The sequence below is a fragment of the Amblyraja radiata genome, chromosome 7 (assembly GCF_010909765.2).
Source record: "Amblyraja radiata isolate CabotCenter1 chromosome 7, sAmbRad1.1.pri, whole genome shotgun sequence".
NCBI lineage: Eukaryota > Metazoa > Chordata > Chondrichthyes > Rajiformes > Rajidae > Amblyraja > Amblyraja radiata.
The window spans coordinates 37,104,768-37,131,388 of NC_045962.1; the positions used below are offsets into that span (position 1 = coordinate 37,104,768).

Sequence of the window (26,621 nt, forward strand, 5' to 3'; positions counted from 1 at the left end):
AAGGCAGGAGAATGGGGTTAAGAGGGAAAGATAGAGTAGACTTGATGGGACAAATGGCCAAATTCTGCTCCTATGACATGAACTCTATTAAATAAATTTTATCTTGCTAAATTTAAATTTTGCATTATTCCACCCTGTGAATTATTTCATGAAGTTAGGAAATGTTGGCAGTGTTTAGTTTAGAGATACAGCATGGAAAGAGACCCTTTGGTCCACCAAATCCATGCCAGCCATTGATCACCCGTTGACACTAGTTCTATGTTATTCCACGTTCTCATCCACTCCCTATACACTTGGGGCAATTTACAGAGGACAATTACCTACAAACCCACACGTCTTTAGGATGTGAAAATAAACCGGAGCACCCGGAGGAAACCCACATGGTCACGGAGAATGTGCAAACTCCACAGACTGCACCTGAGGTCAGGATCGAACTGTGAGACGGCAGCTCTACCAGCGGCACCTCGGTGCTGCCCTCATTCACACCGTTAATAAATTATCAACCACAGTGGAGTGACAAAATAGAAACATGTTGCCTGATTAAAAGGAATTTGATTCCATTTATAAAATATTTGATTTAGCTGGGAAAACAGCACATTACATATAAAGAGTGCACAATCTTTCTTTCGAGGTAAAGATTTCACTTTAGTTTGTCAAACAAGTGCTGGGGGAGCTATAACATTCAGTGATAGCATGACAGATTGATTCCCACTACCACTTTGTGTTTTCCATGGACTTTAATGTGTTTTATTTGAGATATGTCAGTGATCATGTGCCAGTATTTTCTCATTCTGCAATTCAGGCGGCTTGCTTAAAAGGAAGAAAAAACACAAAGTGCTGGAGGAACTCAGCGGGTCAGGCAGAATCCGTGGGGGGGATGGGCGGGTGATGTTTTGGGTCAGACTGGTGGTGGGGAAGGAAGTGAGATGAAAGGCAGGGCAAAATCGGGCAAGTGATGGGTGGATACAGCTGAGGAGTGGGGCGGTTGTGATTGTCGTAGTTGGGTGGACAAAGAGGGCAGAGGTGAAAAGGAGACAAAAAGGTGCAAGAGAAGAGAAATGTGAAGCCAGAGGAAGATATAGGGGGAAGGGGTGGGATAACGGGAGAAATGTGTGTGCACCAAGCTAAGGCAGGGGAAAAGGGAGTTGGGTTGTTACCTTAAAATTGGGCAACTCAATGTTTGTATGTTTAGGGCTGTGAGCTACCATAATCATGGATCAGTGAAACTATGATGTTGATTCTAAAAATAAAACTCCTGTTCTCACAGTCTGAAGAGATCCTGAGCTTTTGTTATTCACTGGAGTCTCATGCCTGGCAAGAGTGGATGTGGAGAGGATGTTTGCAGTAGTGGGAGTCTAGGACCAGAGGGCACAGCCTCAGAATAAAAGGGCGTACCTAGAATGGAGATGAGGAGGAATTTCTTCAGCCACAGGGTGGTGAATGAGTAGAATTCATCACACCCAGATGGCTGTGTAGGCCGTCATTAGGTATTTTTAAAGCAGATATTGATAGCTTCTTGATCAGTAAGGGTTTCAAGGAGAAGGCGGTTGAGAGAAAGATAGATCAGCCATGATTGAATGGCGGAGTAGACTCATTGGGCCAAATGGCCTAATTCTGCTCCTATGTCTTATGAAACTATGAGCACTGCCTTCACACTTGTAGAGTAAATATAAACACAAAGAAAGAGCTGTCTTCATATTCAGTTCAAAATAACTCCTAAACTGAAAATGAAGCCTGTATCATCTCAAACAATTTTTGCTGATCTCTTGGATTGAATTATCTGTCATAATCAAAGAGAAATATTTAACATATACTTCACAATCGCACCAACTGGCATAAATAAATTCACAGATGAAACAAAATTATTTTCACAATGTTCACGTGTATAGTACATAAGTAGTTTTCCAAGTTTTTGTTGAAAACAGGGACCTTATTTTAAACTTTTGAGATTGTCGCGTAGACCTACAGCAGAGAGTGAAGATTGAGTCTGGCTGCTGCGCTGTCCTTCATCTATAATGCTCAGGTAAGTTAATGCTTCTGAAAGTCAAATAAATTATTAGTGACTGAAATGGCTCGCATTAAACTACAATGTCTAATGCAGTGTCTCACATGAAACTCATTTCTGATTGCAGTCAGTAAACCACTGCCGTCCAGTGGCATTCATCTCGGCCTCTGATCAGTCAAAGGAAAGGTGTTGAGTGTTTAAAAATTGTAAACGTTCATGTTGTAAATCTTTCCCGTTCTGAATGACCGGTGCGGAGGGAGGGACAAAGCGTACAGAGCGAGGGAGCAAGCTAAACAAACACCGTCTCCACGACTGAGGCTTTGATGGTTTCCTCTAGCAAGGCGCTGCCCTCTGGGAGGATTATGGCATTGTCCAGGACCTGCTTGGGGGAGTACAGGTCTCCAGCGGCAGCGGCAGCAGCGGTGTAGTCATCCTGAACGTGGTTAGTTAAGTAGCTCTGTAGGTCCGCTCGGGAGTGTCCTGGCTGCTGGTCTGAGTACAGACCGTTGCACTGGGCGATGTTTCCGTGAACCGAGGGGCGGCACACTATCACGGAGGGGGTGGGGATGGGGTAGTGGGCACCGCCGAAGCCTCCCTCTGGCTGTGGGGTGTACTCGATGTACTGATCTGCCGCTGAGCCGTAGGGCACCAGGGAGAGCGCCCCGTTCTCCTGGCTCCCCTCGCTGTAGTTCGAGGTCAAGGTGGCTTCCACACAGAAGGGCTCACCGCTGCGCTCCGTGGAGGCGGGCGAGGCGCTGTCGTCAGCGCTAACGGCACTGGCAGCTGAGTTGCGGTCAATCTGATAGTAGAGCGCGGATGGGTTGCCGTAGTAGGAAGCGGCCTCGGGCGAGGTCCCGTCGGCGTAGCACAGCACGGAGGGGAGGGAGAGGGTGTCGGGCTGTGCTGGGGGGGCGGGGACAGACGAGGGTTTGCCCCCTCCCTCGTCGTCTGACTCGCTGGCAGCCAGACTCTGAAGGCTGGAGTCCGTCACACCGCTGCACAGACTGCTGCCATCCTCCTCCTCTTCCTCCTCCTCCTCAGGCCACTCCATTTCCTCCGCCGACTGCAGGTGCATCACCGCCGTCTCTGGCTCGTTGTCCACCTCAAAGGTCTCAGTGGCCGAGTACGGGCGGGATAGATGGGCAGAGTGCCCGTTCACCTCTCCCACCGACAGTCCCTTCTCCAGGTCCAGCTGCTGCTGGCTCTTCTCCAGCTCCAGCTTCATGATGGTGTGCAGAAAGTGCGTCCTTACCCTGATAGGGTTGAACTCAATCCTGCCCGCCGCGTTACTGCAACCTTCCTTGGTGCATCCACACGGAAAACTCATGCGGTCCACCTAGGGGGAAGAAAACAGCACAGGGCAACGGTTAACTAGAAACAGGCGCTGGCTTAGAAAAAAAAATTCTTTTTTTATATTTGGATTATATTTGGAATAATAGTAGAAGATATCAATTTAAATAAAGACCAAAAAGTTTTTTTTAATTATGGGTTAATAATTGGAAAGAAATTGATACTTAAATTTTGGAAAAATACAGCTATACCAACTATTAAAATGTGGATTAGGAATATGATGGACATAGCACACCTTGAAGAAATGAGACTCCGACTAATAGATAAATATGACCAATTCTTAAGGAGTTGGTCCCCTTTCATCGACTTTTTGGAATCATGTGATACAGCAGCACCATAAAGATTACTGATTTCAGGTCAGGTCGTGGATAGATTGACATCTCCGAATAAAGATTTGAACATTTCTTTTTTAAGGGTCTTTCTCTCCTATTTCTACTTTCTACTTTTTCTTTTCTTATATACACACACTTCACGTTTTTCTATTCTCTACTATCTATTTTTCCTCTTTTTCTTCTCTCTATTTTTTTTCTTGTCTTTCTTACTTTCTTTTAAAATAAAAAATATATATATATAAATAAATAAATAAAGAAGAAGAAGAAGAAGAAGAAAAAGAAGTGAAAGGAAAAAATAAAATAAAAAATTTCACCAACTTCTACACATATGCCGTAGAAAGCATTTTATTGGGATGTATCACAGCATGGTCAGAGTCCCGGGTTCAATCCTGACAATCTGTACGGGGATTGGACGTTCTTCCGGTGACCACGAGGGTTTTCTCTGGGACCGCCGGTTTCATCCCAATGACTTGCAGGTTTGTATGTTAATTGGCTTCTGGAAATTATAAATGTTCCCTAGTGTGTAGGATGGTGTTAGTGTACAGCGATCGCTGGTCAGCACGGACTGGATGTATCTCTAAAGTCGTCAATTTAACAGCGAAAATGGGATAACATAGAACTAGCGTGAGAAGGCAGGAGAATGGGTTTGAGTGGGAAAGATAAACCAGCCATGATTGAATGGCGGAAAAGACTTGATGGGCCAAATGCCCTAATTCTGCTCCTATAACTTATGAACATAAACTTATGAACGGGTGATCGCTGCTCGGCGTGGACTCGGGTGACCCGAAGGGCCTGTTTCCACGCTGTATCTAGAAAGTCTGATGTGGATTACACAACAAATATTTTAGCAGCAAGTTCTGGGAGAGAATTTTTTTTTATTTTTTTTAAACATGTGACTAAACCTACTCATGTATTTACACAGAATAAGTTCTCCACTCACCTGGCATTTAATTCCCGCTTGACTACAAGCACAGAGTTCAGGATCACAATATATTCGGCAGTCACAGCCGCAGTCCTCTCTGGAAACTCGAATTGCACGAAGCTCGTGTTTCTCCTCTCCGTCAATCTTCTTGACACCAGACGCCCGTAACAAAGCCCTTCTCTTCTTGGTCGGCAATGGTTGTAGGAAGAAATAGTCATCGACTTCCGTGTTGTCCAGATCAATGTCATCATCAGAAATATCTTCCAGTGTAAGTGTGCTGGCTTCTTCAGACTCCACTGTTCCATTCTTTGTCAACTGCAATGCAAAAGGTGAGATGGTTTACAAAAAAAAAGACACAACGTGCTGGAGTAACACAGGCTGCATCTCTGGAGAACATGGATAGGTGACGGTTCACGTTGGGGCTCTTCTTTATCTTAGCACTTGTGCTCAGATAAAGCAACAGCCAGCTGGATCTCCCAGTTGCTAACCATTTTAAATCCCCTTCCCACTGCCACACTGACAGTTCTGTCCTGGACCTCTTCATGTCACAGTGAGGCCACATGCAAACAGGAGGAACGGGCCCCTTCTTTCCCCTGTGCTCCACCTAGTCTTACACCCATTTCGCCTTGGATTTTGCTTTACTTGTTTAAACAGCATCCCAGGGAATCTACATTGTGCTCTCAAAGATTCAGCAATAAGCTTTTAAAGATAATAATGTAGAAAGACACAAAGTGCTGGAGTATTGCAATGGGTCAGGCAGCATCTCTGGAGAAAATGGATAGGTTGCGTTTCAGATCGGGGCCCTTGAACAGAATTACTGTGAACGGGTGATCTGTGGGCCGAAGGGCCTGTTTCCATGTTGTATCTCGGGTGTTTTAAACATTAGTCAAGGGCTGAGAGAGGGGAGATAGAAACAGACCACTTTCAAGATTGGATGGGTGAATGAAGATGTGAACAGGTTAAATTATTATGATTAGAAATCTATCTGCTCTGTTATAAGATGAATGTTAAGATTAACTTTTTTCTCGAAGAATCTCAAACACTTATGAATAACATTTATAAGTTGCTATTGTGATAATTAGTTCATAATTAACTATTCATCTTACTACAATAGAGACAGATTTATGGGTAGTACATGGATAGTACAGATACATGGATAGTACAGGGGTATGGACCAAATGTAGGTGGAACATCTTGGTCGGTGTGGGCAAGTTGAGCCAAAGGGCCTGTTTCCATACTGTATGACGCCATAACAATACATAGTAGAAACAAGGAATTGCAAACACTGGTTTATACAAAATGCTGGAGGAACTCAGCGGGTCAGGCAGCATCTCTGGAGAACGTGAATAGGTGACGTTTTGGGTCGGGACCCTTCTTCAGACCAACTGTCCATGTTCTCCAGGGATGCTGCCTTACTCCAGCACTTTGTACCCTTTACTACAATACATCATTGCGAAGAAATGAACAAGAGATTTGGCAAGTTTTCTGCAAGTTTTCCTGCAGACAGTATAGTGCTGCCACCATGTGTTAAATGTACCACAGCACCCCTTCGTTCTACCTATTGTACTGGAGTTCAACTTGATTTTTTTCATGTATAGTTTATCTGATCTGTTTGCATAGCAGGCACAACAAAGCGTTTCATTGTACCTTGGTATATGTGACAATAATGAAGCTAAACCTAGCGTCCAGTATCTCTGGCAGTCTCCACGTCAACATCCTGTGTCCTGGAATCACCACTTGTGGCCTGCAGCTGCTGGGATGAACTATGAATCACCATGACTCATGCCTTCTAGCAAGGGCAAAAACATCTGAAATACTCCATAAAATAAAATAATGTTTCTCAAAGCTGTAAGAAATTAGATTTAAAGCTGTATACATTTTATATTTTTCATGTTTTTCCAAGTTGTTATCCGGCAACTGAACTAACCTACCAACAACTAGACGGTGGTCCTGACCTCCCATCTACCTCATCGAAGACCCTCAGACTATCTTTAACTGAACTTCACTGGATGTTATATTGCACTAAACATTCTTCCCTTTATCATGTATCGGTACCCTGTGAATGGCTCGACTGTAATCGTGTATTGTCTTTCCGCCGACTGGTTAGCACACATCAAAAGCTTTCACTGTACCTTGGTACACATGACAATAAACTAAGCACAACCGGGACCTTTGACCTAACACTTCAAACTTTGCCCCTCATCTGAAAGCTGTGCCCTCTAGTCAAAGGCTTCAGAGGTCTTTTATTGTCAGGTTGTCATCGTCGTGGCTATCCCTCAAGGTTGAGGATGATGGTCTATGTTCTGTTGGTTTTATGGACTCTTAGGTGGTTTATGAGTCCAATCCTGGCTTTGAAAGTTCTTCGGCATTCAGGACAGGTAATTCCAGATGGCAGATCGGGCTTTGGTTGTGAGCTGCCTCTCTTTCCGTTTTCTTCTCTTTTCTTTTAATTCTGCGCATCTCTTGGCTTCGAAGGCCGCTGTTCCTTCTTGGATGATGGTTCACCAGAGTTTCCTGTCCTTGGCATTGGTTTCCCAATTGTCAATGTCGATTTCACATTTCTTCATGCTGGCTTTTAAGGTGTCTTTGAATCTCTTCTTTTGTCCGCCTCTTTTCCATTTGCCTTCTTTAAGCTGGGAGTAGAAGGTTTACTTTGGTAGACACTCGTCTTCCATCCGAACAACATGACCGACCCATCTTAGTTGGTTCTTGATGTTTTCGCTTCATACATCACGCTGACGTTGGTTCTTCAGTCTTCCCAACTGATATTTAAGCTTCTTCGAAGACATCGTTGATGGAACTTTTCAAGTGTTTTCTGATGGCGTCGGTATGGTATCCAGGTTTCTGATGCAGACAGGATGTACTTTTCAGGACATCCAAAGGTGGATAGGATGTCCCATAAGAGTTCCCTTGATACCGAGTCGAAGCCCTTAGTGAGGTCGATGAATGCCATGTACAAAGGTTGAAGTTGTTCACAACATTTTTCTTGTAGTTGACGCATTGTGAAGATCATGTCGGCTGTTCCACGTGATGGTCTAAAAATTGTTTTTATGTGTGGGAGGGGGTTGGTGGAAATGTTTTCTAATCTCTTACCACGACGGATATGCGATTTTTTTTCCGTATCGTATCTCCGTCCGTACTGCGGCCTAACATCGAGGAGCTGGCGGCCTTCGCTGGAGACCAACTTCGAGAGCTCCACCCCGGGAAAAAAATAGTCACGTTGTACCAATTAGGGTACAGCGATATGCAAATTACCATACAGTCAAACTAAACAAAAAAAGCAACAAGACACACAACCATAAAAGTTAACATAAACATCCACCACAGCAGATTCCCCACATTCCTCACTGTGATGGAAGACAATAAAGTCTAATCTTCCTCCCGAGGTCGGAACAGTCGAACCATCCGTCGGGGTGATCGGAGCTCCCGAAGTCGGACCTTGAGCTCCACGATGTTAAAGTCCGCAGGTTCCCGGGGTGAAGCTCTCGAAGTTGGTCTCCAGCAGAGGCCGCCAGCTCCTCGATGTTAGGCCGCAGTACGGAAGGAGATACAATACGGAAAAAAAATTGCATCTCCGTTGAGGTAAGAGATTAGAAAAAGTTTCCACCAAGCCCCCCCCCCCCCCCCTCCCCCACATAAAAAACAAGCTAAAGGACACTAAAAACATACAAATAAAAACAACGAAGAAAGGGACAGACTGTTGGCGAGGCAGCCATTGCTGGTGCCACCCGGTAGTCTTTGACATTTCTACCCTGGGAAAAAGTTTTGAACAGTCTACCCTGTCTCTACCTCCTATTATTTTGTATACTACTATCAGGTTTTTCCTCAACCTCTGGCGTTACAGAGAAAACAATCCAAATCTGTCCAAGATCTCCTTATCGCTAAAAACCCTTAATCCAGGCACCATTGTGGTAAAGACAAAGGAGAGCGCTGCAGTGACTCAATGGGTCAAGCAGCATCTATGGAGAACATAGAGAGGTGACGGACAAAGCCTGGCAGCTAATAGAGGGTATGGGGGGTGATAGGCAGATTGTATTTATGAATGGTATATCTGATCTGATTGGATACCATACAAGACAAAGCCTTTCACTGACAAAAGCCAGAGATGAAAAGACAGAATGCAAGAGGAAAGGATTGAAGAGTTGTAAATGGTGAAGCCAGAGGAAAGCGTTCTGGTAGGCCTCCTCCTCTGTGCTATCTCCACATTGTCCCTACAATGGGGCCACCAGAACAGGAGGACAACATACATAGAGGTCATCATACCTTGAGCTTCAATGAGTTCAGCTTTTCCTCCTTGAGATGGTCCTTCAGCATCTCTCCGTGAAGTCTCTCCTGTTCTAGTGCAAATTCACCCAGGGTGTACTGCCGCACACACTTGTGCCGGTTGGACATGCCCAGAGTGCTCCCTCCCTGGCTGGGAACACTGGTGAAGCCCTGCCTCCGCGTGAAGTAGTACACAGTCACGTAGTCAAAGCGCACGCTCTTCCTCCTCATCCTCTTCTCCCGTTTCAGGATCGATGATGCTGGAAGTGTAAATAGATAAATTAGTTTGACCACTGTGCGGCACGGTGGCACAGTGGTAGAGTTGCCTCCTCACAGTGCTAGATACCCGAGTTCGATCCTGACCACAAGTGCTGTCTGTACGGAGTTTGTACGTTCTCCCTATGACCACGTGGGTTATCTCTGGTGGTCACTGTATTGACAGTGTCGAAACAGGCCCTTCAGCTCAACTTGCCCACACCAACCAACACTAGTCCCACTTGCCTGCATTTGGCCCATATCCCTCTAAACCTGTCCTATCTATGTAACTATCTAAATGCTTCTTAAACTTTGCGATAGTTCCTGCCTCAACCACCTCCTCAGGCAGCTCAATCCATACATCCACCTGTCCTATCCTATCTATTCTATAAGATTCTAAAATCTTACACCTTCACCTTAAACCAATGCCCTCTGCTTCTCGATTTCCTCTACTCTGGAAAAGTGACTGTGCATCTACCCGATCTATTCCTCTCATGATTTTATCTAACTCTATAAGAACACCCCACATCCTCCTGCGCTCTAAGGAATAAAGTCCTAGCCTACTCAACCTCATCCTTTAGTTCAGGCCCTTAAGTCCTGGCAACATCCTCGTAAATGGGTGCTCCGTTTCCTCCCACACGCCAAAGAAATACAGGTTTGTAGGTTAATATGCTTTGGTAAAAAACTAAATTGTCCCTTGTGTGTAGGACAGTGTTAGTGTACGCGTGATCGCTGGTTGGTGCGGACTCGATGGGCAAAGGGCTTGTTTCCGCGCTGTATCTCTAAAATCTAAAGTCTAAAGTATACAAAGCAGGTCAGGCAGCATCTCTGGAGAGAATGCATACATACCATTGGGTTGCAAGGTATACCCCAAGCGGAATATGTACTTACGAGTGAAGTGGCTGGAAGTGGACGGGTTGACACTATCTCCACTCTCGGCACTCTCGCTCCCAGAGACCTCATCCTCGGACTCCCTCACGGATGAACATGGGGAGGTCCCTTCAACATCTTCAAACTTTCTCTTCAAAATCCCGCTCATGGTGCTTTCAAATGATCTACAGCGACTGCAACAAGACGTAGAGCAAGCTGAATAGTATCTCGCATTTTGAATTAAACAAAGCACAACCGTCACTGACCATTAACTGTAGACACAAGGAAGTTCAGATGCTGAAATCCTGAGCCAAACACAAATTGCTGGAGGAACTCAACAGGTCAGGCAGCATCAGTGGAGGGAATGGACTGACAACGTTTCGAGTTGGGACTCTTCTTCAGAATATTAACGTAACCTTTTATGAACTTTGAGAATATTGACCTTTGGTGCCACCTGACCATTTGTGTCTCTGTATTGAGAACTTGAGGTGCACCCCAGGTTCGATCCTGACTACGGGTGCTGTCTGTATGGAGATTGTATATTCTCCATTTGACCACGTGGGTATTCTCCGGGTGCTCCGATTGCAAGCCACATTCCAGAGGTGTACAGGTTTGTAGATTAATTGGCCGGTAAAATTAAAGATAGCTCCTGGTAGAGTCATAGTGATACGGTGTTGAAATAGGCCCTTCGGCCCAACTTGCCCACACCGGCCAACATGTCCCAGTTGTGAGTAGTGTGTAGGATAGTGCTGGTGTGCAAGGTGGTCGGTACGGACTTGCTGGACCGAAGGTTTCTGTTTCCACGTTGTTTCCCTAAGCGAAACTATTTTATAACATTGTAACTATTTATATAACATTGTAATTTTCACAAAGGGAGAGCTGTGAGAGAAGGTCTCATAGACCTGTAGTAACTCAGCGGGTCAGGCAGCATCTGTGGAAGAAAATAGACAGGCGCCACATGGGGTAGGGACTCTTCCTCAGATTGATGTAGTAGGAGGGTGAAAACTGGAAAAGAGGTGGTGGTGGGACAAAGCCTGGCAAGATAGGTGGATACAGGCGTAGATTGGCAGATCACCGACAGACTGAAGAAGAGTCCCAACCCGAAACGTTGTCTGTTCATTCCCTCTACAGATGCTACCTGACTCACTGAGTTCCTCCAGCACGGCGTTTATTACTGATAATAATTGATAAAGTGTGAGTTGCTCACACTTAGATGCTCAGATGCAATCTATTTATCAGTTGCCTGAAAGAGGCACAAATATGGTAATACATAGGGTAGCACTTAACTTTATCTTGGTTTAGTTTAGAGATACAGCAATGGAAAGAGGCCCTTCAGTCCACAGTGTCCATTGATCACCTGTTCACACTAGTTCTATGTTGTCCAATTACATCCACTCCCTACACACAAAGGGCAATTTACAGAGGACCAATTAACCCAAAAACCAACACGTATTTGGACTGTGGGTGGAAAATGGAGCACCTGGAGAAAGCCCAAGTCGTCAAAGGGGCAACGTGCAAAATTCACACAGACAGCACTAGAGGATCGAACCCGGGTCTCTGGTGCTGTGAGGCAGTAGCTCTACCCACTGCGCCTAGTTTGCCTCCCTTTGTTATTCTAGCTTCAATTTCCATGATCAACAGGTATTCTCACGGCTAAATCCACATACAAGTAGTCTGATTTTACAAGCTACACCCCTTTCAATTCTCTGTACAGAAACTTATAGAGCTCTTTGAAATGCATGTTTTCTATGAACTACCAGAAATGTCATTGTTTTAGGGGTTTAAAAATGTGTCATATCGATTCATAAAAGATGATTAATAGTTGTGATTCATCAAAAAGTGTTTCATTCAATAATTTGGTCAGGGAAGGGATTTGTATATATGGCAACATTCGTGCAAAATGTTGCAAGACACCAAGTTAGATTATGGAAACAGGCACTTCGGCCCAACATCCAGGCTGACCAAGAATGGCCCATCTAAGCAAGTCCCAGCTGCCAACATTTGGCCGATATCCCTCTAAACCTCTAAACCTTTCCTATCCATGTACCTGTCTAAGTGTCTTTTAAATGTTGTTATAGTATCTGCCTTAACTACCTTCTCCATATACCCACCAACTCTGTGTGTAAAGGTTGCCCCCTCAGGTTCCTATTAAATCTTTTAAGATACCTTTCCCTTTTTGCAGAAGAAATTAAAAGTGTATCCTGTTCATGTCATAGGAGCTGAACCAGGCCATTCTGCACATCGAGTCTTCTCCGCCATTCAATTATGGCTTTGACTCTCAACACCCTTACAAATCTAGAATCTGTCAATCTCCGCCTTAAAAATACCCAATGATTTGGCCTCACAGCCGTCTGTGGCAATACATTCCAGATTCACCACCATCTGACGACAGAAATACCTCGTCATCTCCTTTTGATCTGCACTATTACCTAGACTTTTATTTACTCTAAAACAAACAGCCATTCCAGACCATAGTTAAAATGTTGATATGCTTATAATTTGCTAAATAAAATGAAAATGGATCCATATTTTGTTGGAGTGGAGTATGGGATTATATGCTTCATTTATCCCTTGCAAATTGCAAACTATAAAAGATATTCAAGTTGCATGTGGCACTGTTGGAATGTTTTGAATGTGCAGAATTTCAGAAATTAACTCCCACTGACAAAAACTGCTACACTGTCGAAGTACATGGAAAATAACTTGAATATTTGGGCTCATTCAGGATATACTTCCACTACAATGGGAATAGAATCATAGAGCTGTACCGCAGAGAAACAGGCCATTCAGCCCACCCTGTCCACACTGACCATGTTGGCATGTTGGGCTACATCCATTTGCCTGCATTTGACCTATATTCATCTAAACCCTTCTTATCCATGTATCCATCCAAATGTATTTTAAAAGTCATACAGACAAAGACCCATCATTTATTTATTTGCCTCTGTACACAATTAATAGAAATGTTTGCTGTGTCCCAAACATTATGGTGCTCGGAAATGGGGGGGGGGGGGGGGGGGGGGGGGGGGGACACTATGTATAAACATAGTTGCAATTTCTACATGGTGAAACCAAAATGTATCAAAATGGCCTTTTAATAAAATCTGACAATGTGCACTTTAACTACGTGATTTTTTTCTATTACAAATCTCAAATTGTGGAGCACAGAGGCAAATAAATGAATGATGGGTCTTATCCCAACCATTATGGAGGGCACTGTAGTTGTATTCATTTCTATAACTTCCTCTGGCAGCTTATTCCAGATACGGATTACCTTTTGAGTCAACAAGTTTCCCCTTAAATCTCTCCCCTCTCGTTAGGCCTGTGCCCTCAAGTTATAGAATCCTCATCCTGAGAAAAAAACGAAGTCATGCCCCTCACGATCTTGTACACCTCAATAAGGTCACCCCTCAGCCTCCTACACTCCACAGAAAAACTTGTCCAAACAGGCCTGTCCAACCTCTCCCTAATGCAAGTTTGACTATCACAGGGCTGCCGACTCTCACGCTTTGAGCATGAGACTCACGCCCTCAAGCAAACTCTCACGCCCTCACGCTCTTCAGAAGTTTCTCACGCTCAGTGGTGAGAAATTTTGTGATCAACGAAAATTTCAAAACTCGGATAAACTGCATGGTCCGCGGATGTTGGAGAGCAGGGGCTGCGGGAAGGATGGGAGCAGAACCAGCGGCCGGAACAGATGCGGGGAGCCGGGATGGACGAGTGTTTGCCGGGGCCGGCTTGTCGCTCGCTGCAGCTCTGGCCATGGAGCACTACGGACAGTGCGAGTGTCCCGGGCGTTGGAGGCGTCGGAAGCGTTGCGCCGCTGCCGCGAGAGTCTCTGTGCCGAAGGGACAGACTCTCAAAGGGAGGTGGAGAGAGAGAGAGGGGAAGGAGACAGGGAGACAGTGGGGAGAGAGAGAGAGGGGGGGGGGTGAGAGGAGAGAGAGGGGAGAGACAGGGGGGGAGTGAATGGAGAGAGAGAAGGGGGGGGAGAGAGAGGTAGGGGAGAGTGAGGTGGGAGAGGGCGGGAGTGAGAGAGGGGTGAGTGGGAAGAAAGAGGGAAGAGAGAGAGGGTAGGAGAGAAGGGGAAGAGAGAGGGGTGGTAAAAGAGAGAGGGGGAAGAGGGGGAAACGGGAAAGAGAGAGATAGGGGGGCAAAGAAAAAGAGACAGAGACAGAGGAGAAAGAGAGAGGAGAGAGGGCAAGGGGAAGAGTGAGGTAGGAGGGAGAAATTGGGAGGAGAGAGGTGAGAGGAGAGACAGAGAGAGGGGAAAGAGAGAGGGAGAGTGTGTGGTGAGGGAGAGAGAGGGGGAGATAGAGATAGAGGGAGAAAGAGGTTGGGGGAAGCGAGGGGGAGAGAGGGGAGAGAGAAGAGGGGGGGAGAGAGAAGAAAGAGAGGGGGAAAGAAAGTTAGGGGAGAGAGAGGGGACAAGAGAGAAGGGGAAGAGTGAGGGAAAGAGAGGGGAGAGTGGGGGGAAGAGGGGGGGAGAGAGAAGAGAGGGAAGGGGAGAGAGTGAGAGGGGGAGACGGGAGAGAGAGGGGGTGAGAGGAGAGACAGAGAAGGAGAGAGGAGAGAGAGAGGGGAAAGAGAGGGGGAGGGGAGAGATAGAGGGGGGGAGAGAGAGAGGGGGGTTGAGAGGAGAGAGAGCAGAAGAGAGTGGGGAGAGAGTCTCTGTGTCGAATTTGCCCAGGTGACCGGCATGAATCAGGCTGCGGCTCGGTGCATCCTGGAGGACAACCAGTGGCTGCTGGAAGTAAGTACCAAGCACTGGGTAGAAACGGTGGAAGGTAGTGGATTTCAAATGGGGGTGGTTGGAGAAAGCATCCTGCTTGCCTGCTAGATTTTCACTTACTGTAACTGCAGGAAAAATGTTCCCGATGTTGGGGGCATTCAGAACCATGGGTCACAGTTTAAGAATAAAGGGGGGGCCAGTTAGGACTGAGATGAGGACAAACTTTCTTCACGCAGAGAGTTGTGAATCTGTGGAATTCTCTGCCACAGAAGGCAGTGCAGGCCAATTCACTGGATGTTTTCAAGAGAGAGTTACATTTAGTTCTTGAGGCTAACGACATCAAGGGATATGGGGAAAAAACAGGAAAGAGGTACTGCTTTTAGATGAATAGCCATGATCATATTGAATGGCAGTGCTGGCTCGAAGGGCCGAATGGCCTATTCCTGCACCTATTTTCTATGTTTCTATGCTTGAGTATATGGCAATAAAACTCGATCACTTGATTTTGAAGCATTAATGCATGGTGGAGGTATAATGTAGTCATAGAGTGATACAGTGTGAAAACAGGCCCTTCGGCGCAACTTGCCCACACCCGCCAACATGTCCCAGCTACACTACCTGCTTTTGTTCCATACCTCCAAACCTGTCCTATCCATGTATCAGTCTAACTTTTTCTTAAATGTTGGGATGGTCCCTGCCTCAACTACCTCCTCTGGCAGCTTGTTCCATACACCCATCACCCTTTGTGTGGATAAAGTTACCCCTTAAAAAGTTACCTCTTAAAAATACTTCATACAAAAAACATTGAAATCATACTTCTACAGTGCACTAAAACATGATTTTAATACATCAAATTTCAAAACGTTCCTACCCTTCTTCCACACCCTCTCCCGACTCGGTTGCTCCACTCCCTCACCGGGTACCCCCAAGGCCAGTGATCAATGATCGCAAAGCCTCCCCCCTTTCCAAAACGCTCCAATCCAATTTAAAGCATATATATTGCATTCAAGTGTAAGTTATAAGACTCGCTACAGTATGCACCATATTGCACAATTTCAAGCTGAAAAATGCAAATGTTCTGTACCAATGTTCCGTACCCCCCCCCCCCCCCCCCCGGTTGCGATGCTCCCTCGGGCTTGGTCTCTCGCAAATTTCTCACTCCCAACTCTCACCCAATGTTGGCAGCCCTGCTGTCACCATGATGCAACATTAAACTTGTGTTATGGTAACATTTAATGCATACGTTTGTTTATAAGTGTATGTGAAGAACTCCCTCATTCACATGACTTCACAGATTTTAACAAGCATGTTCAATGCTATTCCACAGAATGGAATAATATTAACCCAATCTGCCCAGTAGCAAACGATTACAATGATATCAGATGCCTGGTATAAACCTGATTGGATTTGAGAAAAAACACAAGTATTAAAAGAAATGTTGGTAGATGGTAGATAGTTGGGCAGTAAACAATAAGGGTTTTATTAAATGGATCTTCTTTCATATTCATGGTATTTGTACCATGATCCTCAGTGGTGCAGAGGGTAGAGTTGCTGCCTCATGGCGCCAGGGATCCTGACCTCAGGCGGAGTTTATGCATTCTTCCTGTGACCAGGTGAGTTTCCTCCGGCTGCTCCAGTTTCCTCCAAAAGTGAAATTCCTCCTCATCCTTTTATTCTGAGGCTATGGGCTCTGGTCTTAGGCTCTCCGACTAGTGGAAACATCCTATCCACATCCACTCTATCCTAGTCTCTAGAGAAACTGTTGTAGCCCAGGGTTGATTCAGCCTGCAATTGCAAAACTAACGGAGGATTTCTTTCACTTTACACTGTCCCCTCAGGCAGTCTTAAGGGCCTGTCCCACTTGGGCGTCATTTGCGCGTCACGCAGGTGGCGCACGAAGATTTAGTGAATCCCAAAATCCTGGGGCACCGTGTGCGACCGCGCGTCACTGCCTACGCCACCAGATCTCGCCCTGCGCGCGTATTGCACGCCATGCGCACGTGACGCGTAAATGACATTGCCTTGTGACGCGTAAATGATGTCCCGTAAATGACGCGCAAATAACCACCAAGTGGGACAGGCCCTTAAATCCAAGCAGGATAAATATTCTAGCTCTTTTCAATTTCAGATCTTTGTACCAAAGATTATGCATGTTATGCCGTTAACGGTGATATATTCTCTACCAAACATATCATTACAGCCAATATGAAACAAAATACAATTGGCTAGACTCCACCAATTAGTTTTTACAAAAACACAATTTATATAGTGTCACGAGAGCACGTGTTATTGTGTCCTTAAAATCATGTTATTGCTTTAAAATGGGATCATTCCGATGAATGAATCCTTGGGGTACACTTTAGAATCACTAAGTTATTCCGAAGCTAACTGACATGTAATGGTTATCTTGATCGCTGCATTTCAGACAGAAAATTGCACGGAAGTTTTAAACACACAAAGGAATGCTGGTTCATATGAAATTATATCTTACATTGTCAATATTATTAGGTTTAGTTTAGTTTATTGTCACGTGTACCGAGGTACAGTGAAAATATTTTGTTGTGTGCTAACCAGGTTAAAAAATACTTTCTTCACAATCTGCAACTAAAATAAATAATAATAAATAATATTGTCTATTCAAACCCGTCTCACACCCACTGTTCTTATCTATGGCCTTTGTTCCAACCATCTGCCTGTCATAATCCCCCCACCGCCCCTGGCCTTTGTCAACATATTGCCTGCCACACTTCGTCCAACCTCTCCCCTTTCCTCCACCCCACCCCCCACCCCTGAATAATAATAATAATAATAATAATAATAATAATAATAATAATAATAATAATAAGAAGAAGAAGACTGATGGTAGGGGGGTCGTGAAGTCTGAAGAAGGGTCCCGATCTAAAACATCACCCATCCATATTTTCCAGAGATGCTGCCTGACCCGCTGAGTTACTCCAGAAGGGTCTCAACGAGATACATCGCCTATCCATGTTCTCTAGAGATGCTGCCTGACCCGCTGAGTTACTCCAGCACTTTGTGTCCTTTTGATATGTGGTCACATAGTGCTTTTTCATCAAGAGGCCAGGCATACTGATGTGAGCTTTTAGACTTTTTCATCTGAAAAAAGATGTCACGTTGGAAAGAATGCAGAAGGGATTCGGCAGGATGTTACTTGGGGGCTTTAATTATAGGGAGAGGTTCGATAGATTGGAACTTTTTCCTTTGGAACGTAGGAGGCTGAGGGATGACCTTACTGAGTCGCATAAGATCATGAGGGCCATGGCTAAAGTGAACGCTCAGTCTTTTACCCAGCGTGGAGGATTTTAAAACTTTAGGGCACAAGCTTAATGTGAGAGGGGAGAGATTTAAGAGTGACATCAGGGGCAACTTTTTCACTCAGAGGGTTGTCCGTATCTGGAATGAGCTGCCAGAGGAAGCTATAGAATACAATTACAATGTTTAAAGGATATTTGGGCAGATATGTGGAAAGCAATGGTTTGGAGGGATATGGAGCAAATGCAGGCGAATGGGACCAGCACAGTAACAAGTCGGCATGGCCAAGGTGGGCCGAAGGGCCTGTTTCCATGCTGTACAGCTCTATGACTTTGTGAAACAGAATTTTTAAGCAAATGTTGCGAAATGAGGCAACAGGAGTACATTTCCTGACCATGAAGATAAAATGTTTGTATCAGTAACGTCTGTTTCCTTTGTTTAATGTACAGTAAAACACTGCAATTGCAAAGGCTTTGGAAAATCAATAAATTCAACAGTTTCCATTACATTTAAGACGTCGCCAAGTTAACTGCACAGTGTCTTTGGATTAAAGCTGGGCTGTAGAATCTGTATATTGGAGTTGAGTGAATTGAAGTGAGTCTTTGATTTCGAAACAGGAGAACAGTGATATCAGTAAAACACACTCCCCACAATACAGGACCTCCGTAACAAAATGCCAACTCATCGGTCCACACAGCTAATGAGATAAATAGAGGTACATATTGTGCGCCACGATCACAGTACAAATAGCGACTCACAGCATTTCCCCCAAGGCTTGCATCTGAAACACAGCAAGAACAAAGTAGCAGGCAGAATTTGTAACGCGAGGGAGTCTACTGATTCATTATTCACTGACAAACTTGCACGGAATATGTAATCTGTGGTATCTCTCTCATGATACCCCGTGCATACTAATCGTCTGCTCTCCGCTGTTCTACCGGTGCAGAACTAACAATTAACAGTGTTTTGGTGCTCACGTAACATTGTTTGCAATGAGATATCTCCAAATTGCCAAGCACAATATTCCCTTGCATTTCACGCCTCCAGACTGCATAGCAGTGTGTTTGGGTGCCACGCCGCAGTGGGACTTTTACAGGTGCTTTCATTACATCTTGTTTTGCTTTACCGGATAACGAGAGACGTACAGTACCTTGTATTTATTCTTTCCACGGGCTCCTCCTCAGATCTGAAGCCATTATGTATTTTTTGGGGCACAGAGGGAAATACTGCCACCATATGCTTTATATTGTTTAATCACAACGGCAGCGGGCTCCACAAAGGTTCATTAGCTTCACTTGCCCTAAATAGCTCCAGTCAGACTGTCCCCTGTGCGATCAGACGGGAGGTGTCTGGAACAGCCAGGCATGCAGCGTTTCACCGCCTGAGGATATTTTCAGCAGCTCGGGGACAACATACGAGCGGATTTGAACCAGGAATCGGCCATTATTTCACCGGCTTAAATGGTACAGGCGAGGTTCGACAGCAGCTCTCGTAGACCAGGGGCTGTGGTGGAGTGGGGAATAGGCTTCAGCTTGTAGCACAGAGCAGCAAAGAAATATTGTCGAGAAACAAAGAACTGCAGATGCTGGTTTACAAAAAAAGACACAAAGTGTTGGAGTAACTCAGCCAGTCTCTCTGGAGAACATGGAAAGGTTACGTTTTGGGTCAGGACACTTCTTCAGACTGATTCTGATTCTTAGCAGTTAGTTGGTGTATTAATCTAGGATTAATATGAATTCATATTAATATTCGATTAACATTCGATTAATAATACTAATACAATCTGGGATTAAGTATTAATCTAAAGTAAGGAGATAACTGAATAATGTTAATTTAAAAAAGTACTGGAGTAACTCAGCGGGTCAGGCAGCATCTCTGGAAAATACGGATGGGTGACGTTTTAGATCGGGACCCTTCTTCAGACTTCAGGGTCCCGACCCAAAATGCCGCCCACCCACTGAGTTACCCCAGCACTGTGTCCAGAACTCGCGATGGGATTAATAAAACAATTAATTAAATAATCAAATGGGATAATTAATTAACAAGTATGGAACAGTAAATAAATAGTCGAGAAACAAGGAACTGCAGATGCTGGTTGATAAATAAAAAGACCCAATAATCCCTTCCCCACTCCTTCACCCAGGTCGTTTTACCAGATCTACAGTTAACCACATTGTTCTCTCTTGAGATCTTGAGAAGGGGCTTACCAAAGCCAATTAACCTACAAACCTGTACGTCTTCGGAGTGTGGGAGGAAACCAGAGCACCCAGAGAAAACCCATGCAGTCACGGGGAGAACGTACAAACTCCGTATAGACAGCACCTGTAATCAGGATCGAACCCGGATCTCTGGTGTTGTAAGACTGCGCCACCATACCACCTGTTACCCTGTTATCCCACTTTATCATCCACTCTCTACACACTAGGGGCAATTCACAGAGGCCAATTAACCTACAAACCTGCAGGTCGTTGGGATGTGGGTAGAAACACAGGACTCGATATGATAAAACTTTATTCATCCCCAGAGGGAAATGGGTCTGCCGACAGTCACAACACACGAGGTACACAAAAACTTGAAATTAAAAGTGAAAACAAAAAGATAAAGACAAGCGACTGTTGTCTGGCTGCCGTGTGCACAGTACCTTCACCAGAACAAATGAACAAACAAACAAACAAATACAGACTTATCCCCTGGGCGAAGGATTCTAAACTAGAGTGCCACACCGGGTCCCACTTTGTTCTCCCACCCTCCCTCACAACGGTCCCCCCATGCAGGCTCCCCATTGTCTTCCCCGCCCTCCCCCCTCACGCTCATCGATCGCAAGGCTCCACCACCGCAGAGGCTCCTGTTGCCACCGCCGAGGTCCCACTGCCACTGCCGAGGCTCCCACCGCCGCCACCGCTGAGGCTCCTTCGGCCCAGACAAGCCTCTCCGCCCGGCTTCACCCCAGTCCCCTGGGAGGCCTGTGGAGCGAGTCGGGCCTACCGAGTCTTCAGTCATCGTTCTGGTCATCGGTAACATGGTTGTTCGGCGGGCGGATCGGGCCCGCATGGTTCCCCGGGACACTAACGCAGATTCAACGGACAGGTTGAGTCTGCATTGGAGGTAGTGCAAAGAAAATCTTCCAAGACTCTATCAATGCTTTCTATGGTGCATGTGATAATAAAGTCTCTACTCATAAAAACACACACTAGTCCTGGTTAACACATCACCAGTAGCTGAAAATCCCACTAAATCCCATAAAAGTTAAACATGTGATTTAAATCACATTTCACTACTTGTTGAATAATTGCTTCTGGTTTGTTTCTGTATCACGTTACTGAACACGTTGTTATTACATAAATAGGACATTATAATCTGAATGGAATAATTATTTGTGCAATTTGAGTACTCAAAGTATTTGTTGACATTTTACCAAAGGGTAGCATTTTACCATTTCACAGATCTAGGCTTTTGTCAGCTGTATGGCTAATTCAGTTGCTTTTCAACACAAGCCATAGTCCCAGAGGTAACAATATTCCATGTTCTGCATTGCAAGGAGCTTTAGGGGTAGTGGCAAAAAATAGGTGCAGGCTTCCAGCACCAGCAAAACTAGCTTTCTCTGACTTTTGAGTTTGAGCTTAGTTTAGTTTGAGTTTGAGTTTGGTTTATTGTCACGTGTACCGAGGTACAGTGAAAAGCTTTTGTTCTGTGCTAACCAGTCAGCAGAAAGACAATACATCGTGGATATGGATACAATCGTGCCATCCTTAGTATACAGATACAAGGAATAACGTTTATTGCAAGATGGAGTCCTGTGAAGTCTCATTAAAGATAGTCCGAGTGTCTCCATTGAGTAGTAGCTCAAGACCGCTCTCTAGTCGTTGGTTCGATGGTCTTGGAAGGAGCTGTTCCTAAACCATGCTGTGGTGCATTCCGATAAAATGCTTTCTAGGGCGCAGATGTAAAAGTTGGTGAGAGTTGTTGGGGAAATTTCCTAAACTTTGAAAATTGCATGTTTGTAGTGAATCAGGCTGCATGTGGCAATTAAATTGAATCATATGACAATTAGGAGGTACCATAGCATACAAAAAATAGAATAATTCACAATTCACTTCTTTCTTAGACTGACTGAAAAAGCATTTTGATCTGCCGTTATATTTTTGCCACAGGGGGTTTGTCTGTTAGCAAACACACGCTTCTGTTAGAATCAAAGAGTTACAGATGCTGGTTAATACACAAAAGGACACAAAGTGCTGGAGTAACAGTGGGTCAGGCAGCATCTCTGGAGAACATGGCCAAGTGACATTTCAGGTTAGCAATGTCCTTCAGTCTGAAGAAGGGTCCCAACCCAAAAACGTATCCATGTTCTCCAGATATGCTGCATGACCCGCTGAGTTACCCCAGCACCTTGTGTCTTTTTGCATATTAACCAGCAGCTGCAGCTCCTGGTTTCTACAAATTCATTTTTAAGGATATGCATAAAAGATGTCTGTATTTAAGAGTCATTCAGCATAGAACAGGCCCTTTGGCCTGACTCATCCGTGCTGACCAAAATACCCTGTCTAAGCTAGTCCCATTTGCCCGCATTTGGCCCATGTCCTTCTAAACCTTTCCTATCCATGTACCTGTCCAAAGGTCATTTAAGTATTGTTATAGTACCTGCCTCGACCTGCTCTTCTGGCAGCTTATTCCATATACCCACCATGTGTGAAAAAGTTGCCCCTCAGGTTCCTATTAAATTGTTTCCCTCTTACCTTAAACCAACGACCTCTGGTTCCTGATTCCCCTAGCCTGGGTAAAAGGCTTTGTGCATTCACTCTATGTATCCTCTCATAATCTTATATACCTCCACAAGATCACCCCTCAGCCTCCTGCGCTCTGATGAAATAAAGTCCTAGCCTGCTCAACCTCTCCCTATAGCTCTGTCAATGTCCTCAGAAATCTCCTCTGCACTCTTTGTGAGCAAAGTCATTAGGAAATCAAGTTAAATACAGTGGTAGCCAGTATGAGATAACTGAAAATGGGACAGTTTTGGGAACAGTTTCTTCCCAGCTGTTATCAGGCAACTGAATTGTCCTCTCACCAACTAGAGAGTGCTCCTGACTTCCCATCTACCTCATTGGAGACCCTCAGACTATCTTTAATCATACTTTATCTTGCATAAAAGTTATTCACTTTATCGTCTATCAGTACTGTGGATGTCTGGATTGTAATCATGTATGGTGTTTTCGCTGACTGGAGAGGACACACACAAAAAAGCTTTTTGCTGTATCTCGATACACGTGACTATAATAAACTAAATTAAAACTAAAGGATTTCTAATTAGGCTCCTGTTCCCCTCTGCCTTAGTTCTGACACACAGCCCAAAATCAGTCTTTTATGATCCCAGGAGTGGGGGGGGGGGGGGGGGGGGAGGAATAGTTAAAAATTAGCATTTACAGTGCAACTAATGGGACTGACTTCATCAAATATGCATGTTAAAATGTAGGTTGTTCTTATTGGAAGTAGGGGAAAGAGGTCACATGGGACTGTCGACTTAACAGCCAGCCAGTCTTAACTGCAGTCACTTAAGCACTTAAATCACAATGGACTCTGCAAACAACAGACCTGAAAATTACTAGTTGAGCCAGAAAATAGTTTTTTGATTGATTGTTTGAAAGATACAGCATGAAAACAGGCCCTTCAGCCCATCGTCCACACCGACCATCAATCACCCATTCACATTAGTTCTATGTGTAGGAAGGAACTGCAGATGCTGGTTTAAACCGAAGAGACAACAAATGCTGGAGTAACAGGCAGCATGTCTGGGCAGAAGGAATGGGTGACGTTTCTGGTCGAGACCCTTCTTCAGACTCTATCACCTTAGTTCTTTTTATCACACTTTCTCATCTCCTCCCTACACACCCTCCCACCTGCCGACATTTGGCTCATATCCCTCTAAACCTATCCTATCCAACTATCTGTCTAAATATCTTTTAAACAGTGTTGTAGTACCTGCCTCACAAACTCCTCTGACAGCTCGATCCATACACACACTGCCCTTTATGCAGAAAAGTTGCCCCTCAGATTCCTTTAAATCTTTCCCCTCCTCACCTACAACCTATGTCCTCTGGTTCTTGATCTAGCACTCCTGGTTAAAAGACTGTGCATTTACAGTGCATTCAGAAAGTATTCAGAGCCCTTCACTTGTTCCACATTTTGTTACGTTACAGCCTTTTTAAAATGGATGAAATTATTTTTTTTATCATCAATCTTCACACAATACCCCAGAATGAAGAAGCGAAAACAGGTGTTTAGAAAATTTTGCAAAGTAATTAAAAATAAATAACTGAAATGTCAGATTTACATAAGTATTCAGACCCTTTGCTATGACACTCAAAATTGAGCTTAGGTTCATCCTGTTTCCATTGATTATCCTTGAGATGTTTCTACAACTTGATTGGAGTCCACCAGTGGTAAATTAAATTGATTGTACATGATTTGGAAAGGCACACACCTGTCTATATAAGGTCCCACTGTTGACAGTGCATGTCAGAGCAAAAACCAAGCCATGAAGACAAAGGAATTGTCCGTAGACCTCAGAGACAAGATTGTGTCGAGACACAGATCTGGAGAAGGATATAAAACAATTTCTGCAGCATTGCAGGTCCCGAAGAGCACAGTGGCCTCCGTCATTCTTAAATGGAAGAACTTTGGAACCACTAGGACTCTTCATAGAGCTGGCCGCTCGGCCAAACTAAGCAATCGGGGGAGAAGGACCTTGGTCAGGGAGGTGACCAAGAACCCGATGGTCACTCTGACAGAGCTCCAGAGTTCCTCTGTGGAGATGGGACAACTTTCCAGAAGGACAACTATATCTGCAGTACTCCACCAATCAGGCCTTTATGGTAAAGTGGCCAGACGGAAGACACTCCTCAGTAAAAGGCACATGACAGCCCGCTTGGAGTTTGCCAAAAGCCATCAGAACCAAGATTATCTGGTCTCATGAAACCAAGATTGAACTCTTTGGCCTGAATGCCAAGCGTCACGTTTAGATTAAACCAGGCACCGCTCATCACCTGGCCAATACCATACCTACAGTGAAGCATGGTGCTGGTAGCATCATGCTGTGGGGATGTTTTTCAGTGGCAGGAACTGGGAGACCAGTCAGGTTCGAGGAAAAGATCCTGCCAGGAATGGCTTTGTGACAAGTCTGTGAATGTCCTTGAGTGGCCCAGCCAGAGCCCGGACTTGAACCCGATCGAACATCTTATGAACATATTACAAATTATTCAATACAGTCAGGGCTGGATTTAGATGAAGAGAGGCCCTAGGCTATTCCACTTGTGAGGCCCCTCCCAATCCCCCACGACGAGAGGAAGGTGGAAGTGTCCACCAGATTGACACCGATGTGCAGCCGAGCGTGGCCAATGAGATAAGGGCTGGAAAGCTGCGCTTTTTATTTATTGCCAGTGCTAGTGTCAAGTTATCGGCTTAAAACACTATTATTCTGAAATGGAGGGCAAGGAAAATGATTGAAGTGTTGTTTAGAGACTACAGTGCGTTGTGACAGCATATGCAAGAAAGGCCTATGGCAGTGTCAAAAATATTACACACCAGGCCCCAGGGGCGGAAATCCCGGGGGGACAGGTGGGGGGACAGTCCCCCCCCCCCCCCCCCCCCCCCCCCCCATTTTTTGTAATCCGGATTTTATAACCCGGTGAAATCTCCGCTTTCCGCGAGACAGTGGGGGTGGGGCTGCTGATCGAGAGCGCCGATTGGACAAGAGGGACTTCGGTCTGCAGGCAATGGGGGCGGAACAGACCTGCGCCTCATCCACTGCCAGGATCGATCCCAGCTCTCCAACGCTGTCCCATCCCCACCTGAGTGACACCCCCCCCCCCCCCAGGGGTGGCCAGAGACGTCGGGAGTCAGACGGGTGCGGTGCCCCCAGGCCCCCAGCCAGCGCAGAGAAGCAGCGCTAAATCCAGCTCAACTCTGCCTGTCCCGCCAGGTTAACCTACAGCCCTGCCTGGACTTGCGGGAAATATGGCCCAGGTTTACAGCCAGCGCGGAGAAGCAGCGCCAGTGTCCTGTCAGTCCAGGCAGGGCTGTAGGTTAACCTGGCGGGACAGGCAGAGTTGAGCTGCATTTAGCGCTGGATTGAGCTTCCGAAGCCTCGCGTGTGAGTGTGCGCATGCGCACGCGACTGCCAAGAAATTCTGTCCCCCCTGTCCTCCGGACCCCTCCATATTTTGATAGCGATTTCCGTGCCTACAGGCCCATACAAAGCTTTTCAAAAAGGGGGGTGGCATGGCAGGATTACAAAAATGTTATGTGAAATAAGTGCACGCAGCACATATCACAAGCGCGAAGCTCAAAGACCCTTGCGGCCGGGGTCCAGGGCCCGCTTCAGTCAAGAGTAATGAGTGGTTGGAATGGGGTCATTGTTGTATACATTTTTTTTAATCAAGAATTGAAGCTGTCCTTGTTTTAATAATCAAGTTGTACTGTAATATGTTATGTAAAATATTATAAAGGAGCATGCAAACACTGCAAATAAAATACTGTATGTTTTTGCAGTAAATAAAACCTTTTTATAGAAAATGTTTTGTGTCTTGATTTGATTGCCTGTTACTGTTCGACTGTTTTAGTGTG

General features: G+C 45.2%; 1 protein-coding gene across 5 annotated transcripts in view; it reads right to left on the bottom strand.

The window, feature by feature from the left end:
• Window positions 1-335: 335 nt before the first annotated feature.
• csrnp3 (cysteine and serine rich nuclear protein 3) overlaps window positions 336-26,621 on the bottom strand; it is a 101,591-nt gene continuing 75,305 nt past the window's right edge. For 4 of the 5 annotated variants that reach the window (XM_033024193.1, XM_033024192.1, XM_033024195.1 and 1 more), the window contains 4 exons: window positions 10,019-10,191; window positions 8,873-9,132; window positions 4,628-4,924; window positions 336-3,341 (listed from right to left, as the gene is read on the bottom strand). In XM_033024193.1, coding sequence (XP_032880084.1) covers window positions 2,295-3,341; window positions 4,628-4,924; window positions 8,873-9,132; window positions 10,019-10,166 — 1,752 coding nt within the window. In that variant the 5' untranslated portion in view covers window positions 10,167-10,191 and the 3' untranslated portion in view covers window positions 336-2,294. Of the gene's footprint in view, window positions 3,342-4,627; window positions 4,925-8,872; window positions 9,133-10,018; window positions 10,192-19,152; window positions 19,585-26,621 lie in introns of those variants that run through there. The other variant, XM_033024191.1, reaches the window with a different exon arrangement.